This window comes from Calypte anna, chromosome Z (genome assembly GCF_003957555.1).
Source record: "Calypte anna isolate BGI_N300 chromosome Z, bCalAnn1_v1.p, whole genome shotgun sequence".
Taxonomy (NCBI): domain Eukaryota; kingdom Metazoa; phylum Chordata; class Aves; order Apodiformes; family Trochilidae; genus Calypte; species Calypte anna.
The window spans coordinates 5,884,731-5,904,793 of record NC_044274.1 but is presented as its reverse complement, the minus strand read 5'-3'; the positions used below and the strand labels follow the sequence as shown (position 1 = coordinate 5,904,793).

General features: G+C 36.9%; 1 protein-coding gene across 1 annotated transcript in view; it reads right to left on the bottom strand.

The window, feature by feature from the left end:
- RIT2 (Ras like without CAAX 2) overlaps positions 1-20,063 on the bottom strand; it is a 186,401-nt gene that overhangs the window by 102,661 nt on the left and 63,677 nt on the right. The window contains exon 3 of the mRNA XM_008498180.2: positions 7,527-7,600. Coding sequence (XP_008496402.1) covers positions 7,527-7,600 — 74 coding nt within the window. The remainder of the gene's footprint in view (positions 1-7,526; positions 7,601-20,063) is intronic.

The window sequence follows — 20,063 nt, the reverse complement described above, 5'->3', positions numbered from 1 at the left end:
CAGGCATAGATATAGTCATTGGATTGGTATTTATGCAACTCTGCAGCACTGCTCTCAGAGACTTGTCAGAGCAGAACTTCAGCTGAAAGAGCAACACCATGTGTCACCTCAGCCTTGAGCAGTTCACTAAATGGCTCCAAGGTACCTTCACATTAAGTGCAGCTATCCAGCACTAGGAGATGTTTAGAGGGATCAATGCTTCTGTAGTGAGGCAAACAAATGCCTAATATTTTATGGAGCTGATTGTTACTTCATGTGTTCAACACATACTGAAGATTTCATCCGGATCCATTATCTAGTCTTTAAAGTAAATCAGAAATAGTTTAACTGAAGCTAATTAACTTCTGGAGGGGTGAATGATACCAAGTTCCATTTCCATATCCATAGCCTCTATATCTACCTATAAAATGGAGGGGATAATTTTAATTTCTTTAGACAAAATTCTGTGAGAGGACAGAGAGAACTCCTAAATGGTATGTCATATGGTATCTAGGCTAAATTAATAGGTCATGAAAGACACTGAGTAGCTTCTGAGATATGTAAACACTGTCCAACATAAGGACACAACTTTTCTGCAGTTTTGAAAGTTAGTGAAATCTGACTTCTTCAGTTTTCTTTATGGTGTTAAGCAGGTATCCCACTATACATAACAGAATATGTGATTTCTTACACAGGTACAGCCAACGCACCTGCTGCCAAGTCCTTGATTTTTGTTGGGTTTTTTTGTTATTTTTTGTTTTTTTCCCTTTTTAAAAGAAACAGATCATCCCTGGTTTTTCCACATCACCCTGATGCTCTGATAATGGCATGGAGCTCCAGTGGAAACTGCTAAATTCTCCTCAGCTATTGACACAAAACAAAAGCAGGAACAAAAACTTATGGAAATTTTCTAAGCTTGCCCCCATGGAAGCAAGAAATATATATACCTGAAATATATCCAGTTTAAAAAGGAAAATAGGAAAATAGAAAAATATTCCAAATTTTCAATAATTATTGCCTTGAATTTTTACTTTACTCTTCATTTCCTCTTTTAAAAATCTGGAAAGATACAATGGCATTCCTTTGGTCATAAAAGAGAGGTGGCAAGAAATGGCATTCAAAATTTACAGAGGTATTTTGTTTAGTTTTTTTTTTTCTTATAAGAGGCAAATACCACTTACAGTTTCTTGGGCAAAGTTATTGAAACTGCAACTGTAAAAGGTGTCTTTTGCTTTTACTTTTTGCAGCCACCTCCTGACAGTGTGAAATAAATATAACATCTTTAGCAAACCTGTTTCAGCCAAGTATCTCCTGCAGTTTAACAATTCAAAGGCCTGGATTGCTGAGATAAGACTGTGTAACTTTATGCTCTCATTTTTATCTGGAAACAGCACCATCCAGCAGATACAGAATACCATAAAAGACAAATTTTGTAAACTATAGTTCTTTGGCACAATGCACCTTTTCTGAGAAACATTAACATTACTCTATTAAAGACCATTCTCTTGGTCATTTGTTATTGTCAGGTCAAATAGCACCAGGTGGTTCTGTTACACATGATTGTTTTCTCAGCATGCAAGCCAAGATTTTAGTCCTGGAAATACCTTTTTGTGTGAATTTTAATTCAAATAAAAAACACTTCTGTTCACTGGAGTACCCAGTCTGTGCATAGCTGCTTGGTAACGAGTAGCTTTTGATAGACAAAGCTATATAAAATGGAATTCCTAGTGAGATTATCTAGGACAGTCATAAGTGTATATTTATTTATTTATTTATTTATTTATATAAAAATCAGGACACTTAGAGCATGTCCAACATCTGCTGGAAGTAAGTTCAAAGAGATTCAGTGTGATTTAATAATGAAAAGGAGAAGTATACAATACAATTTATAGTATTAGAAGAAATTTATTTAATCACAATTTATTTTGTATACTCACAGTTTTGTGGAGGGCATAAATGAAATTTAATTGTATAGGATGTATTTTTGTAGGTGTCTTTCAGAAAACAAACACCAGAATATACACAAAAAACTATCTGCTTTTAAATGTTCTTATTTTATTTTTTAAAGTCATAAAACATTCAGTATCTACTTTTGGAAATTATTAGTTTAAGAAACACAGGAAATAGGAGGAGAGAAAATATTTTAAAAATTATAAAAAAATCTAAAAAAGAAAAAAAAAGGAATGTATTAAAATACAACAGGGAACACTAGAAACTATTCCTCCACTTGCAATATGGAACTACTATCGTTGACTTTACTGAAGTGGAATGGTAGTAAGGGGCAGGAAATCTGTATAAGTCTGTAAACCCTAATACTTCCCCTGAATGCCGGCTTTCTGTAACATCTTATTTCTTTTTGTCAGAAAGACAAATGCAGATGTAATAATACAGAGAGATTCATTGATTCATTCTTTGTTGTACCATGATTCATCCATTGACAAGGATGAGAAAGGAAGTTGAGAATCATAGTTGCTAGTTGCCTGTTCATACTAAACTAATACACCTTTTTTTTTTTTTTTTTTCTTTTTCTTTTTCTTTTTTTACATTTTATGCCTAGTTTCTTCTCCATGGAAGCTGAAGAATATTCTGCCCGAATTTGAAGGAAACTGGAGTCACGTCTGCAATTTCATCGTTACTGGAACTCTTTTTTCATTCAATATTATCGAACCATAGTATCTGTGCAAAATAAATGTTTCTTCAAAATCTGCCGATTCCCAAATAAAAGTACTTTCTCATGAGAGAGATTTTAATTCTCCCTAGAAATCATGGAACAGCTTGTCTTGAGAAACCACCATATTTCTAGTATTATGGTTTGATTTTTTAAGTGTGTCATTATGAGCCTGTAAAACAATGTACAAGAAAACAAAATTAATGTTCTTCACATAATACAATGTCTGCATGTTGCTACTCTTAGTTCACTCCCACTATGCTTTAAAAATGGAATAGATTTCATTTACTCACTGCTGTACCTACCTGAAAGTACACTAAAATTATTTTCCCCTTAAAAGAAAACACTGTAAAGACCTATTAAAATATAATTACTGCCAAACAGGCATTTTACATTTCTTTGAGATAAGCTGCTGCAGTGTAGTTTGAAATCTCACTCCATTGATTCAGGATTACAGCAGCATGTTTAGATAATAAGCAAAAGGATCTCAGATAACAGCCTGAGTGAGTCATCAAACTACAGTGTTTAGTCTGAGAAAGTGAGGTTTTTTGGAGGGCTCTTGGGACTAATACAGTACCTCTTCAAATCTTGAAGCAGGGGACAAAAATTGTAGTCCTGGAGTCTGGCAGGATAAACACATCCTGTGATTTGCTACCAGTTTGAGAGATGGATTTCACTACAGAGCTCTCTGTTGTTGTCAGGCTGAAAAGTGTCTGCCTGGAAATGAATTCATGTGCACACAGCTCTAGACAAAGGAAAATCTCCCTGAAATGCCATGCCATCACATTTTAAGGCCAATTTTTCAAGTCTCTGACTCACACCTGGGAAATATACTGGTGCACTAAGTTTATCATAAAAACCCACATTTTAACAAGCAAAAATTGGAGCAATAATCTTGAAATGTACTGCCTCACTGGCAGGTACAGAAATCCATTTTTCTGCATTATTGGTCTGCTTCATGTCTGAAAACAATTTTGTCTTTTCTACATAGGGTCATCTCAGATTGTTTTCCAGTGAAGGGAACTTTAACGCTCTTTTAATGTTCGGTGTGAGGTCTAACCAGGGAGGCTGGGTAATATGTCATCAGCAGGAAACCTGTGGCAAGACTAAAAGCTCCTGTGCAAGTCAACAGTTTATAAATTCAGCAGGAGACATAACTGCTGTGGATGGTCCACAGAAGGAATTCAAACTGAGCTTTAGAAGTAGCAACATATTTTTAAGTTAGAAGTGAGAGTGAGAAAGCATAAATGAGTGAGCAGAAGGATTTTATAACTGTGTGGAGGCTTTTTGTGCATGGTTGGAGCAGTTGGGGGTTGTCACTTCTGAGCATAATTACGAACAGAACTGAACACAGAATAAAGGACTTGAGGTCTGAAAGTCCTTTCATTTGCACCAACAAGTTTCCTGGTAATCAAACACTTCACAACAGTTTAAATCAAATATTTGTAAAAGCAAATGAGGTTTATAGCACATTGCAGAAGAAAAGGGAAATCACAGAGCTACCGCTCCAAACCTTAAGAAATAGAGAGAGGCACATGGGTGAACCCCAAGTGAAAGTTACTTAAAAAAATGTCCCATGGAGATCACAGTTGAATAAGGAAGCTCAAGATGTCTTTCTGGATGTTTGCATTTGCTGATATCCATTAAGTTTTTATTATTTACTCCATATGCCAAATTGTGTCCATCTGCCAGTTGTAAAGGTCTTCACTAGTTAATAAATTATTTTATTTGGCCAGTGTTGAAGTCTTCAAATAGTGCATAGGTACAGAAGGGAAAGAAGAAGATTTTTTTGAAACATATTCTTGAGAAAAACATACGTTCACTTCAGTTGGTTTCTTTACTAAATTCTTGTGTTTCCCATGTAGGGAAGAATTACAATTTTAGCTCCTTGATCTTTTGATATTATTAAAGTCATTGTTCAAAGCTGACAACGAAGTATTTATAACTATGAGGAAACCCAGAGAGAAATGAGATTGCCAACTGATGATTTAGAAGCTAAAACTGTCTCAGATTTTACATGAAACCCAGCAAGGTACCATCAGGGCACACCATCAGCAATATAAGCAAGTGTTTTGGATTTTTACTCAAAGCCACTGTAGTCACAGCTGGTTTTAATTTTTTACTTCAGTGAGAGTACCATTAAGCCTTCTGACTGGAAAAAGGCTATTTTAGCTGTTGACTTCAATGGGTGTTGGATTGGGTCTTGATTTATTCTGGAGGTGTGCAGTGCAGATTGAAACTCAAAGGCTTCTACAAAGACAAGCAGCTAAATCCAGGATACTTACAACAGACAGTTTCTGAAAAATAGGAATGTAGGAAAGTGAGAATAATGTCTTAGCACAGATATAGAGAGACATATTTCAGTGATGGCTTTCTGCACTGGAAAAATAGGGAAAATCTCTACCAGAGATTTTCTCATACCAATTCGGCTTGGCTCTTGAGGTAGGATAACTACACCCAGGTTAGCAACGTTCTGGGTTGATGTGCCTGTAAAGTGTGGTGCTCCTGCCAAAGTTCTCTGCTTCCTCAAAAGTCTCCACATTGCATTTCATGGTAGGGTCATGGACTGTTATGGAACCCTTAGCAGTGTGGATGTTTTGGTGTCTTCTTGAAAAAAAACTTATAATTCTCCAGTCTTTCTCTACTACTGTTCTCACCAGCTCTCACTGATCACATTATTCTGACTTCTTTTCTCTGATAAAATTTATCATATTGGCAGTAATCCCTCACCATAGTTAAAACAAGGTTTTATTCTATCTTTTTGTATGATCAAAAATTTTTTTAAAAAAAGTAATAATTATACAGTTTCATGGGGAATTTTTCCTAAAAAGTGAACATGACTGTCTAAAGTCATGTCTAAACTTTCTTTAATTTTCAGATATTTAAGAGGTCAGTGCATATGGGTATTCTTTGCTTTTTCCTGAATTTAAAAAAATCTTTCCAAGGGAATGAAAATTGCAGTCCAGATTTGTTTTCATTCTAAAAGAAGTTGAAAAAAAAAACAAAAAACACAAAAACAAACAAAAAAATGAAAACAAAACAAAGCAAGCAAAAACAAAAAATAAACTTGTTCTAATGATAAGTAAATAAAATTTGAGGCTTTGATTTTTGGTGGGGGTTAGGAAGAGAAAATTACGAGTATTTGATTCTGTCTGTATTTTTTATGTAAACACAAACTTTTTTTTTCTAATAACAAAATAAATGAAAAAAAATGAAGTAAAAAAATTATTCCTCTTATTTTTTACAGCATAGTGCAAAAAGTTCTGATTTGCTTTTTGGTCTTTTTTTCCATTTAGAAAAATTTGGACACAACTCCATTCATCCTTTCTCTTCAGCTCTGAGTGAAGAAGTATTCAACTTTTTAGCATTTTAACTATACAAAGTAAGAATGAAGCAAATTCAGGAGTAAAGTTGAAGAGGTGTAGACTGTGAACTCTATTAAAGGACAACCCAGAAAGTCCTGAACATATAAAGCCTAACAAGACTAAACAACTGGAGATATAATTCCCATAGTGATTGTGTACTAATGTCAACATAAGCCTCAATTTACTAGGCTCAGGCTCCCTGAGAAAGAAAAGATGTTGCTTCTTCTTCTCCAGTGGAAGTACAGATATTATAAGACATACAGAGTGGCAACTATGATGTTCCTACTTTACCACCATCAAATTGTTGCTGAAGCTATACCAGGACTCATGTATAAGAAACTTCATTGGCCTGCTATAATAATAAATTCTAGGACAATTAAATTCACTGCTTTGAAGACATGCCTTGAAATTCAGCTTAAATTTTATAGGGAATCAAACACTTCTACAGACTGAGCAGCAAGTCACTGGTTAACTGCTGAGATTGTACAGTTTTGGGTCAAGGAAGAAAAATTCAGGGCATCTTTTGATTCCTGAAACTGGGTTGAGTTCACTTTTAAATTGGCCTATATTTCATTCACATGTAGAACTCATGCCACAATCTCCCTGAGCTACATTCATTTAAATTTTGATGCCATTCTAATTCCTGGCAGCAGGAATTTGCAGTACCCAGCTAAGGTACATTCAGACATTTGGGAATCTGAAATCAAGGTTTTCCAGGCTTACGCTTCTTAACTCTTTTTTTTTTTTTTGATTGTTTGTTTTAAGGATCTACTGTCCTTGTTGACTGACTCATTTCTGTACAAGGTGACACACACTGTGGAAACTCATGAAATTATTGAAGCCTTCAAACACAAACTGATGCATAACTCGGGAAGAGCTAAAGCTGCTGTGATATTTTGATTAAAAACTAAAAATGTTTTCAGATAGAAAGGGGATGAACTGAGTCAGGTTGAAGAAAATCTTGAATATATCTCCTTCTTTTGCCTTTCTGTATGGGAAACTCAGTTCCCTGACTGATGCTCAGACATGCATATACACATCATACATACCCTGTGTTTTACTTTTGGCATTAGCATGCTTTCCTAGTGAGTGCACATTTTATATTAAAATATAACTCATGGAAGGAAGAATGGAAAGAAAATAAAAGTAGACCAGAAGATTCCTGCAATATACAGAAAAGCAGGAATGATAAACACGAGACAAAACAACAGCAGCATTTATGCATTCCATGGTTGTGACAGATGTTTCTGCACATCAAAAAAAAAATTTAAACAGCTTTTTATTTACTACTTTATTAAATCTGTCTGTCTCCTCTGGTCAGATTTTGAAGTTACACTATAGCACTGGAGCTCTCCTTTAGTCTTCACCTTTGTTAATTCCTTAGTGTTATTCTGGCACTTCTCTCTTTAGTTCTGAATTTCAAGGGTTGCTTCTAGCTCCCTGACCCATATATCTGAGGTTAAAATCTTTGGCTTTATCTCCGAGTTAATGGTTCTCACTGTAAAACTACTCACCTGTCCAGCAGTGTCTAGAATGTCCAAGTAGGCTGGTTCATCATCAATTCGGACTTGAGTTTTATAGGCATCCTCTGAAAAACACAGTGCAGTACAGCTAAGTATAGGAGTAGCTCAGAGAGTGGAAAATGAAATAGTTTAGTTAGTTTAGAGTAGGCTTTTAAAAAGCTCTCCAGTCTTTGAAAAGACTTTTTGAAATTCTACCATCACTATGGAGTCATCTAGTATTACTCTGCCACAAAATATTAAAGAAGTGATTTTGTCTCTCTTCAAAGAGGTAGCACAGACCACAGGAGATGGTAAGTCCCAAAGTTTCAGAGGTGTTGTGCTGGTCCTGTGCAGCAGGATGGGTTTTACTTACCACAGTCATACTTCCACAGAGTTTTTCCAGCAGATAGTTTCAAGCTAAAGATTGTCTTAGTTACTGGGAAAGCCTCTCTGTGGCTAAAAGGGGCTCCTGGCTCAAATATGTCAGAACAATTAATTAGACCTCTGCATATTTCTGGAGATGATGCAAATGGATTTTTGAAAATAAATTCCTTAATAACAGTCCTCACACTCATCATGGATGAGGGTGGAGAAGGAATAAATTGTGTCTGGTAGAGTTTTACCTTAGCTGCTGATTTTGCAAATCTAAATTTGGAAGAACAAAACCAAAAAAAGTGAACTAATATTTGTCTAAATTGTTTTCCTCACATTTCAATTTCATTCCCCTCTTAACATTTGCACATTTGTCACAAGGTCAAATAGAGCTTAGATACTAGGCCATGATTATATTTTAACAGTCTTGTAAAATTTCTGTGTTTAAAGAATAATGTATAGCAATCGTAGTGGTTTTGGTGACTAATACTATGCTTTGGCTGTGTATTGAGGCATGTAGACAAGTGCATTTAATACATCTGAGAAATGTCATTAATCATCATGAGCATATGACTGAATCTGTCCAAAGATTTAGTACGGCAGGTCCTGGCTGGCTGAGATCCTCAGGACTACAATATCAATAAGTATTGTGACAATATTTGGATTATAATATGGGGTTATATTGCATTTAGCTGGAATTCTCAGGACATTCCAGTTTGTGCCCTGCTACATTATCTTATAGAATAAAGAATCAATCCGGTTTGAAAAGACCTTTAAGATCATGAAGTCCAAACATTAACCAAGTTACGGAGCATAAACCATATTCTTATACACAACCTCTCTAAGTCTTTTAAATACCTCCAGGGATGGTGATTCAGCCACTTCCCAGGGAAGCCTGGGTTTAATAACCTTTTCAGTGAACTGTTTTCTTACAATATCCAATCTAAGACTCTCCTTGTGCAAACTGAGGCCATTTCTTTCCTCTTGTCCTGTTGCTTCTTACTCGGAAGAAGAGATTGACATGTACCTCACTCCCATCTCCTGTAGTGTAACAAAGCAATCAGACGCCTCTGATTACCGAGAAGTGGGTGTGAGCCGGTATCAAATCCACCTGTGCCCAATTAGGGCAGGCCCCCTATTGAGCATGTGCAAGACCAGGGGGCAAATAAAAGGTGAAACTCACAGCCACAGACTAGCTCACTCCCGAACACTGTATTGACTTTATTGCGCCACTAGCGCTCATCACCTCCAAGGTGAGGCTTTCGTGGTGCAGCTGGTTAAGACCCAGTACTGCGATGCCGAAGGCCCCGGGTTCGAGACTCCACAGAGAGCCTGACCTTGAACAGTTCCAGAGATGAGACATTCACAATTTCTCTGGACAATATGTGCCAGTGTCTCACCTCTCTCAGATTTAAGACTTTCTTCCTAAGATCCATCTACCCTGTTAAGGTTGAAACTGTTCCCTGCTGAAACTGTTTCCCCTGGTCCTTTCACTCCATGCCCTTGTAAAAACTCCTGCCCCAGCTTTTCTGTGCATCTTCTTCATGTACTGGAAAGATGGTAGTAGATCTCCCCAGAATCTTGCTTTTCCAGGCTCAACAAGCTCAACTCCTTCAGCCTGTCTTCATAGGAGAGGTTCTCCAGCTCTGTGATCAATTTTATGGCCTCCTCTGGACTTGCTCCAACAGCTCCATGTCCTTAATTTGAATTCTATTAATACTATAAAGCATAATTAATATATTTCCATGCAGGTGGGTGACCATTAGCATTACATTCACACATACATAATTAACATATGCCTTGCATAAATTTAGCTTGCACTCTTGGCTCCACAGCTGGATACTATAAAGACAATATGGTGTGGTCCTATTTCTCTCTTCTTCCCTTTTAGACCAATGTGAGTTTTATATGGGTTTTAATGCAGCAAATTTAAAACAGTTAATGAAGAAAGCCATTTGCATACTTAAATTCAACTAGGATAAAAAGAAGCTGGAACCCAGATAAGCCCGGTCTCATTTGCTAATCAAATGAATTAGAAATTCAGACAGTTATAATTAAAAAATACTCTGAATTAAAAAGCCTCTGAATTTGTCATTAGTCACTTCAGTAAGTAAATGGACAATACCCTGCTGAGCTACTCTAGGTGTACCCCCATACCATACCACACCACTGTAATTATTAGAGTTTCAACTGTTAAAAGCTGGAACAAGACTATTTATTTTCATTTATTTTGCTTTTTCAAACTACTGGGTTTAAAGCACTTGATAAATATGTGCCAGAATCCCTGTCACATTTTCATTCTTAATACATACTAACATCTTCTGTCAGTAGTAATGAAACATATTCTGTTGAGCATCAACCAAGCACATGAAACTAAATGGATTTCTTGGCAACTGTATTTGGAAGATGCTTTTTACTTGTAGAATTTGCCTTTGCCCCCAAAAATGTACACATGAAATAGGAAGAAGATATGCTTTTCATTTGTAATATTCTCTCTGCATATGTGCATAAAGCAGTATAGTAAAGATAATTCAGAAAAGATTAAAAATTTACTCAGCTGGGTTGTGATAAACAGGAGGAGTATTCTCAACCTGTATTTGGAAAATAAATGTGAGATTTAATGCCTACTTTTCTTGTGATACTCATTTAAGAAGTACTAAAGCACACACTTATTGAGGGTATTTCCATCTTGAACTGATATCTCTTCTACCAGAGATCAGACCATCACACCCACTAATGACCTATCAGCTTCTTAGTGACCAAACACACCCACTCTGCTGGAAGGAAGACAGATAAATTGAAAGCTGTGTTTAATAGCTAAATGCCAAGAAGAAATTCTGGAGTCTTTGCTTGCTTCCTAAAGGATTTCAAAAGGGACTATCATGTGCCCAGTGTTTCTATTTCAGGCAGCACTGTACACATTATGGCCACATCAAGGATACAGAAACCCTGAGATCTGAGGGCATGTTTACACTCTGCTTACATATGGACAGAGAACAGAAGAGCTGGTGTTTCACTGAAGTACTATTGGAGTCTATCCCAATAAGCAGGAAAGCCTTCATCAGGAACACTAGCAAACTCACTGTCTAATTTATTCTCCTTAAAAATAATTCATATTATCACTATTTATGATGTTTGAGTGCATTCCATTTTCTTTCACCTACTTAATGTATAATACTCATATAATGCTCCCTTTGAAGTTGATTGGGAGCTGCTAAGCCACATGTACCTGGATTCCATATCCTACAGCTCTAAGGACTGGTATTTATTAAAAGGCCAAAATCCTGCTGCTATTTCAGTACTGTTGAGATATGGTAAAAGGAAAAGACAAAGTAATAACCAGAGACCACACAGTAAATCAGACAACAATGATATTTCTTATGTTGCAGATAATATGTTATGTTACAAAGTTCTTGATATTACCATGATTCAAATACAGCCTGTAAGAATGACCATTTTGTAAGTACCAAAGAAAAAACCTAAAAACTAAATAAATTTCCTGAATTTTTACAGTCTAGATAATATAGGCATTTATGACTATGTGAACTGGAAAATTAAATTATCTTGTAAAGCTTAACTTTTAAATATGATTATTCTCCTTGTTATCAATGCAGAATATAAACTTCTTTAAGAATTTTATTTTCTACAATCATTAAAAATAAAAAGTAAAATAGAAAAAGAATTCCCCTTTTAAATCATACTATTTGGCTTGAATTATTACTGAACATTTACTGGTTTCCAGGGTGCAAAAAACTAAACCAAAACCAAAATAAGTAAAGCCCCAACTGTTTTCTGAATGACACTTTTTTTACTTATTAATTATTTCCTCCTTTACTGCATAATTCATTTAAACCTCAACAAAATGTTTTTTTCAAAAATCATATTTAAACTTCTTTTCCTTGTTTGATTGTCCTTTGCAGTATTATGGAAGAAAGAAAAAAAAAATTTAGGCCTGTTGCTATCTGCCTTATTTTTTGGTTTTGCTTTGTCATGTTTGTTTTTTTAATTTTTGGAGTGTTTTTGTTGTAGTTTGGTTTGGTTTGGGTTTTTTTTTCCTACATTAATACTTTCTCTTTTTTCAAATTTTCCTTTTTATATAAAGCATCATCCAGGAAACAGAAGTGAAATAATTAATATAATGTTGTGTTGCAACTGGTTATGTTAGCACTGGAGAAGCTAGATTCATAAAAAATATATCAAAGCACTTTTTCAGCTATGAGCAAGTAACTGCTTCATGACAAATAGATTTGGATAGTGTACAAAGGGAGCTGGAGTGGGCTTTTCATCTGCATTACAGACGTGTTCCAGTTCCTGAAATATAGGTCAGATGCTTCCTTCCACCATTTGTTAATTCTGCTTACATTCTTCCTAAATATTGTCACTTCTAAGTTTTATACACTACAAATTACAGTTAAAAGTAATCAGTCTCACAAATATAGATGAGTTGGAATATATTTTATTTGTCTAAGGAGATGCCAAACCAGCAGAAGGAATTACAAGATAGTCAGCCACACCTGGAGTTCTGCCTGTTTTTCTCCCTGTGTGCCAAAAAGACAGGGAGAGACAGCTCTTGGTTTGCTCTTGGTTTGCTTAGATTATCTATTACATGTGCATTTAATCCAGAATTTAGAATGATCATGAGCTGATCATGAGGCTTTGATTGGGTGAGCACTGGACGAGCAATTTTTAAATAAGGAGAGAGTGGATGAAGAAGGGCTCTAATAACTGTACCATCTACTACAGGTAAACTACTTCCATTTGTGATGAAAACTACTCATGTCATAGGAATTTTCCATCAAGTTACATTGGGTTTACATTGGGTTTATGATAATTTCCCTTAGCATACAATTGTTTTCCTGGATTATGAGTGTTTTATAATTTGGGTGTGGACTGCTATCAGTATTTTGCAGACAAGGACACCAAGCCACATACGTTGCCTTCCCATGAGTTAGGCACACATGGCAGAACAATAGAGGTGACAGATTTGACTGCCTTGTATTCTGTAAATACTCATGCAGGTAGCAATATTTTTTTAAAATAAGGAAAGTAGGAAAATTAGTAGTAGTCTAGTAGCTGGTATATTTAAATATACAGTCACCACTTCTGTCTACTCTCATGTAATTCTACATCATACCAACAACTGAGAATATTTCAGAATCAGCAAAGCAGTGCAATTTTTATTTGTCAGCCTTGAGCTGCATTTGCCAGTATGCTGTCATTTGTTTAGCACAAGTTGCCTGCTCCCACAGATACACAAAACAACATCTTTACAGGCAGAAGCATCCTAGCAGTGGTTTGCAGAACAGAGGAAAAACAACCACTGTCCTTCCAAACCCATAGAGTGGGTTCAGTAACCACTATTCTGACCATCTCTGCTGTTTCTATGAAAGAGAAGCAATTATGTAAGGCAGTATTTAATGCAAATTAAATGCTTTGATAGTGTAACTCTTACAGAAAGACAAGTGTAGGCCTGGAGAAAATTAAAATAACCTGAGAAAAACAAAGCATTAGTCATGTTAAGTGCTTATTGTAAAAGGAATTCATATATTTATTCATTATAGAGAACGAAACACAGCACTTTATTTCAGTTTTCACTTTAACATTCAAATTATCATAAACATTTTTTAAGATAAGGTACTAAGCCTACGTCTTGGGCACATTTGTCTTCAGAAAAGATTCTGTAATGTTGTTTTCAAATGGCCTTGCCAAAGTCAAATGTATGTTACTGTTGTATATCCCATGTCTCCTTATTAGCTTCAATTGAAGACACAATTCTTCCTTTCCTTTACTTAGCCTTTGTTCAGCATTATGACATGCTATTATGTAACTACTGTGTTCTGTTTTAGAGGTTCCTGTATCTTTAGTGGCACAGAAAACCAAATGCACTTAGTCCTGACATCATCAATGAGAAGTGGTGCCTAAATACCCAAAGGAGAACAGGACATAATAACCTGAATCATTGTAGTATAATAGAGTTTTGAGATTAGGCCTAGTAAGCGCCATGCAGTCAGACTGTTTGTTGTTAAAAGTTTTTAACTATGACCTCTTCATGTCATATTTATGCCTCACACTCCTTTAACTTAGTCTCTGGCTGCCATTTACTGTACTCTCTGTCTGGTTACAACAATAAAAATAAAAGCTTCCCCAGCCTACTATGTATCCTGTTTGGTTCTTGCCTCACTGTAGTGCTGCTCTTTTAATGCCATTATGTACCTGTCTTAAAACAGCTGCTCTCAAATTAAGTTTTTCCCTCTTGTTGAACTGCCTAATGTTACAAATCTATGCTCTGAAGGGAAAGATTGATAACACACAGTTGCCGAAGGAGCCTGACTGATTTTCAGCTTTGGGTACTTACATAGCAGCTTTCTCAGTGACCTCAAATGCACTAAGTGCCTTGGGAAATGGAGAAATGGGTTATTCATTGCCCTTTCTGTCTGTTATTTGTTTGTTTGCTTGTTTGTTTAACCTATAGATATGTTCAAGCACCTCTTCTTCAATGCCAGCATTCAGTTTCATTACTGAAACTGAAAACCTTTCACTTTGCTGAAAAAGAAGGGAAGCAAAAGCAACTCTCAGTTTGTGGTGGGAACAAAACAAAAAAGAAGCATTATTTGTACTCTAAAAGGTTTTGTGAGAACAGAAATCTGAGATAATTGAACTTTGAGTCAGTTAAATGTCTTCTCCCTCTGGGTCCTCATTAGCCTGATGTTTGCTAGCAAAACAGTTGGAAAAGTAGGCAGTGGTCTGGGTAGCTTTCAAGATGAACAGAAATTAAGAGTGATTTTGTTGCACAGTGCTGCATAAGAGAGGTTTCAAATTAAATGTACTCACCAAGAAGGAGATAAAGCACAACATACAAGAGAAAATTCAAGGTAAAATACCCTCTTTCAGGCAAAGAAGGTAAAAAATGGAAGACGTAGGTAGCCAGCAAGACAAACTCTGCGCTACATTCTCTAGTTGTATAGAACCTTCCGCACAGTCAGATCTCTGTTATTAGTTTTTATGTTGTGCGAATACGTTATAACACTGTATACAAACTTAATGCTTTCAGTCTGCATCCCTGATAGCAAATGCTCCACAGAACTCAATCAGAACCTCAAATAATGTATAACACTTTTTACAAGAAACATCTCCTTAGAGTCATAGAAGCATTAAGGTTGGAAAAGACCTGTAAAATCATCAAATTCAACCACTGACCCAACATCAACCAGACAACTAAACATGTCCTCAAGTGCTAAAGCCACATGTTCCTTGTGGCTGCTCTTTGTCACCACCAAGGGTGTTGATTCCACTACTTTCTGGGGCAGACTGTTCCAATGCCTTACCACTCTTTCCATTAAGAAATTTTTCCTAATGTCAATCTGAACATCCCCTGGCACAATTTGAATCTATTTCCTCTCATCTTTCTTCACTGTTGCCCTCCCATACATTGAATGCTTTCACACTGTTTACTTAGGTGCATTATAGTTCTTTTACTTCAGTTCTGACTCAATATTATAGAATCAGGATAATTTAGATTAGGTAAGACCTTTAAGAACATCAAGTCCAACTGTTAATCCAGCACTGACAAGTCTACTACTAAACCATGGCCCTCCACACCACTTCTACATGTCTTTTAAACGCTCTGACACAACAGGACAACAGATTACTCTATGCCAAGGTCTTTATCCCTTCCCTTGAAAGTGCTCCAATATAGAGAGACTAGAAGACTAGAAAAACACACATTTACACATGTATGTGATATTTGAGTATGGTTTGATATGTTTTTGAACTGATATGCATGTAACTACAAACACAAAAGTAGAGGAACATGCAAGATTGAGAGTATCTGAATGTGGAAGAAGAGGGTAATAACTTAAGCCCTCTGTGGAGCTCCCACAGTGTGTAAAACTACTTACCTAGTCTTGAAAAAATCAGGACAAGAAGAACGTTGAAAATGAAACACAAAAGAATTTAAAACAACTGACTTCTGCTATGGAAACACATGCATTTTCTATACTACCATGGCCTGCTTTTGGTTTTTGCTATTTGGAAGATTTTATATTTGTAAGTATGCACTTTTCTCCTGAAAATGTAATTATTATAAAAGCAAAAGGCATGTCCATATGAGCCCATGTGTCTTGTGTTAGAGCAGGGGGGTTTGGAAGCAGTGTGTGGGCACAGGGGTGGCTCTTGTGAGAAGCTGCTGGAAGCTCCCCCAGCTCCACTCACTGCCCCACCTCCGGCCAAGGCCGAGCAGACATGGGAAGGGAAAATAAAACTGAGAAAAGTACAAGAAAAGGGCCCACAGAGCAGAGGATGAAGTGAGAGAGCAATGCCAGAGCAAAGAGACCAAGGTCGGTGAAGAAGGAGGGGAGGTTCCCAAGCTGAGGTTTCCCCACAGCCCATGGTGAGATGGCGGCTGTGCCCCTGCAGCCCATGGAGAACTGTGGGGGGTAAATGTGGATTTATAGAACTTTTAGTGTCACAGGTGGGCAGATGTGAAGCTGCAGCCTGTGCAGAATTGAAGAGAGGGACCTATGTGGATCTGCAGCCCTGGAGGACCCCGTGGTAGAGGAGGTGACTGTTCCCGCAGCAGCCATGACTCTGTGGGCAGCTCAGGCTGGAGCAGTTCCTGAGGGACTGCACCCCATGAGAGGGAGTCATGTCCCAGGGGTTCCTAAAGGACTCTCCCGGTTGGAGAAGGTCCTGAAGGACACCGGGTTGGAGTGAGGGAAGAACATGAGGAGCCCTCTCCTGAGGAGGAAGGAGCGGCAGAAACACCATATGGGGAACTGACCCTGAACCCCCCTGCTCCTCCCCTGTGCCCTGAGGGGAGGCAGCAGTGAAGTGATCTGGGCCTGGGGAGAAAGGAGGGTTGGGGGGAGGCAATATTAAGATCTGGTAATTATTTCTCCTAGTAGATTAAATTAATTGAGCCTATCTGATTTTTGCCCGTTACTCTAACTGGGGAATGCAAACCTCCCTGGTAGGTACCTGATGGATACCAGATGAGCCTAAACAATGACACCATAAAAAACATGATCATTAGGAGTTCTGATCAAGTTCTAACTACAACTGATATAACAAAGTTGTATAGGAAACAGTGTTCCCCTCTTCCTTTTTCCCACAGACATCTGGATGGAGAAGCTGTTTACATTATTACATTATTACATATTGTGACATGTAGGGTGCCCCTGATTGTGAAATAGTCACCTCCTCATAAATGATGGGCATCTGTAGAGAGTTTGGGGTGCAGCAGAGGTTTGGATGAAATACTGTCCAAATCTATCTGAATAAAAAGGCTTACTATCATTTATGATGCAAAAGCTGTTACCAACAAAAGCACCAGTTATTTTAACCTGCAACCGTGTAGAGATGTGAATAAATGTAGATAAACAATTTTGAAGGATATGACTTGTGGTGTCAAAAACTCACTCAAATATTCTTCAGACCTTGTACTACAGTCATTCAAACAGGCTAAACTTTGCTTATTGTGTGTCCCATTGCTGTGAATAAGAATATTTGAGTTACATATATTTTTCTCAGTGCCAGTTCTTAAACAGAAAATAGAATTTCTTAAAAACATTAATATTTTTAAAATCAAGGCTAAGATAACTCAAGGAAACCTTTGCTGTAGCATTTGCTTTTCTGTTATAAACCACTTGCAATATAGATAATGCTAGTAATGTTTAATAAAGGCATATCATTACTTTCTCTCCTTCCAGAAAAAAATGTAATTTACTTCAAAGACATACATGAACAAAGTGAACAAAGTACTGCTGTTTAATCAAAACATGATAATTAACAGGAATCCAAGTACCCTTATCTTGGGGAACAAGAATAGCAGGTAGCAATTTCACTACTCTTTCAAGTCCATGATTGTGCTACTGAGTGGAAGGATCTGACAGGTACAAATTCACTTGTCATTTCAGGGGGAAGTAATTAACAAGTTGACTCCATCTGTGTGGCTATTAGCATGGATGGTACCATGGATTTAGTAAGGTGTAAATGGCTGCTGGCTTCCATGAAAGAAAGGTTAATGGAGACATTTGTCCTGTGTTGAAGAATTTTGAATTGGGCATGATAAATCATACCCCTCAAGGAACCCATAGCATAAGTTTCTCCCAGTTTCAAAAATTACTTAAGAAATATCTTTACAAATCACTATATACAGGGAATAGGTAAGCAAGATTCCCACTGGTGACCCTATTTACAGATTGTGTGTCTCAGTTCATCTCCTTCAATATTCATGATCTTAATTTCAATTGTCACCAGTGTATGTGGGTTGTGATGTCTATCACAGAGCCACAGAGCTAAAGCCAAAGAATGACTCAGATGTTCACTGCAAGTTCAGTCACCTGTTTCTCAGGACCTTTATAACTCCTCAGCTGACACATAACATGACATTCCATCCTACTTTAGCCCTAAGAATGTAGGGTTTCTTTGTAGTATTTCTCATTTGAGAGCATTATTCACCTGGACAGTTTGAGATGTTAGGGGGAGATGTATCACCTCTAGACATTTTGTTACATGTACATTATGAATTAGAAATCACAAACTGCATGTGACTTCCCTGTAGTTTGCAGTTATGTATAAACCTATTAACTCTCCTACCTTAATGTCACCAGCCAGATGGGCACTTTGCTCACACTTAGACCCAGTGAGGATCTACAGAAACTAGCAGCTGATTTCTCCAGATTGTGGAAGTGTCTCAATCCAATGAAAATGTGCATATGAAACTCTACTAAAAACCTACTGCATCTGAGAATGTAAGATGTCCTTACTTTCTATGAGGATGAATGTCAGTGTTAGAAATACCACTGTAGAATTGAAGGAAGGCCTGAAGAGCCCAACCCTTACAATAAACACTTCTGTGTTAAGAAGCAGCACTCTTCAACTTTTGCTACTTTAGTGTTTTAGATGTATCAATTAGAGACTCAGTGAATCAAAACAAGGGAAGGTGAAGATGGTTGGACTGAGTTAAATCAAACACCAGTTGCTGAGATAAAGGTCTTCAACGTGTATGAAGCTGATGGAAAAAAAAAAAAAAAAAAAAAAAAAAAAAAGCCTGCTCTATATAGAACAGCCAAAAATATTTTTGTATTCCTTTCTATTCTATCTGACTCCAGATTGATTCTGGATATTGTAGATATTATTATGAAAGAGTTCTAAGAAAATTTTTTCATTATTATCATTATTACGAATATTACTATTAGGGAAAAATATATGACATAAATGTTTTTGTTGTCACAGTTAGGAGAAAAGGCTTTAGTTTTTCTTCTTAAATTTTAATCATAATAGCAAAAAAAGGGCACGCCCCCATGCCATTTCTGCTTGGTTTTGTTCACCCTGTGTTTAGCAGATATATGATTAAACTAGAGGGTGTCTAGAAAGAATAGAAGGGCTCTGTACTGTACTTCTCCATTCATGGTAGGCAGATATTAGGCAGAGGTGTTTGAGAAAGAGAGTTCATCCTTTTGCTTGTTTCTGAAACAGGAGAGTAAGGGGAGCCAGACCACTAGCCCACAAATTAAGGTCACCTGGAACAGGTAATTGTTCCTAATGAGAGTACAAATACTAGAGACATAGAAGATCAACAGTCCATCTAATGAATTTTCCTCTTTGGAAAGCTTTGGGAACATGATTGTAGGCCAGGAAATCCCACAAATCATTTTGCTTGACATACTCTCTCAGGTTCTTGCTTTTCAAGAGTCCTTATAAGCTGGATACAGAATCTTTTTTTTTTAACAGCTTTTGATGGATTTTTTTCTGTCAAATTTTTTACCTAAATGATGGTTTAATCCATCTACATTTTTGGCCTAGGTAATTATTCGTATTGTCTTTGAGTGCAGAGGTGAACTTCAGAAGGTATTTTGCCTCACAGGAAGGTGTCTGAGAGTGACGGTGTGTGCTGGTTAACTCAGTTTTCACATCTTGCCTGTGCTATAAGGATCGATTTTCTCTTTTTTTGCCCCTGCTTAAACTCCCATTTCCCCATAGGTGATTATCCTATAGCCATTTATTTGCCACTTTTTTAGCTTGCTGTATTATTTTTACTAAGGTGATTAAATTCATTAATTCATTAGAGTTGTTTTGAGGTGGCTTAATTTTCTTCTGGAATACTGTTCAATAAGCCTACAGAATTGTCTGAGGAATGCCAGAGAGCAATAAGGCTGGAAGAAAGGCAGAGATGAA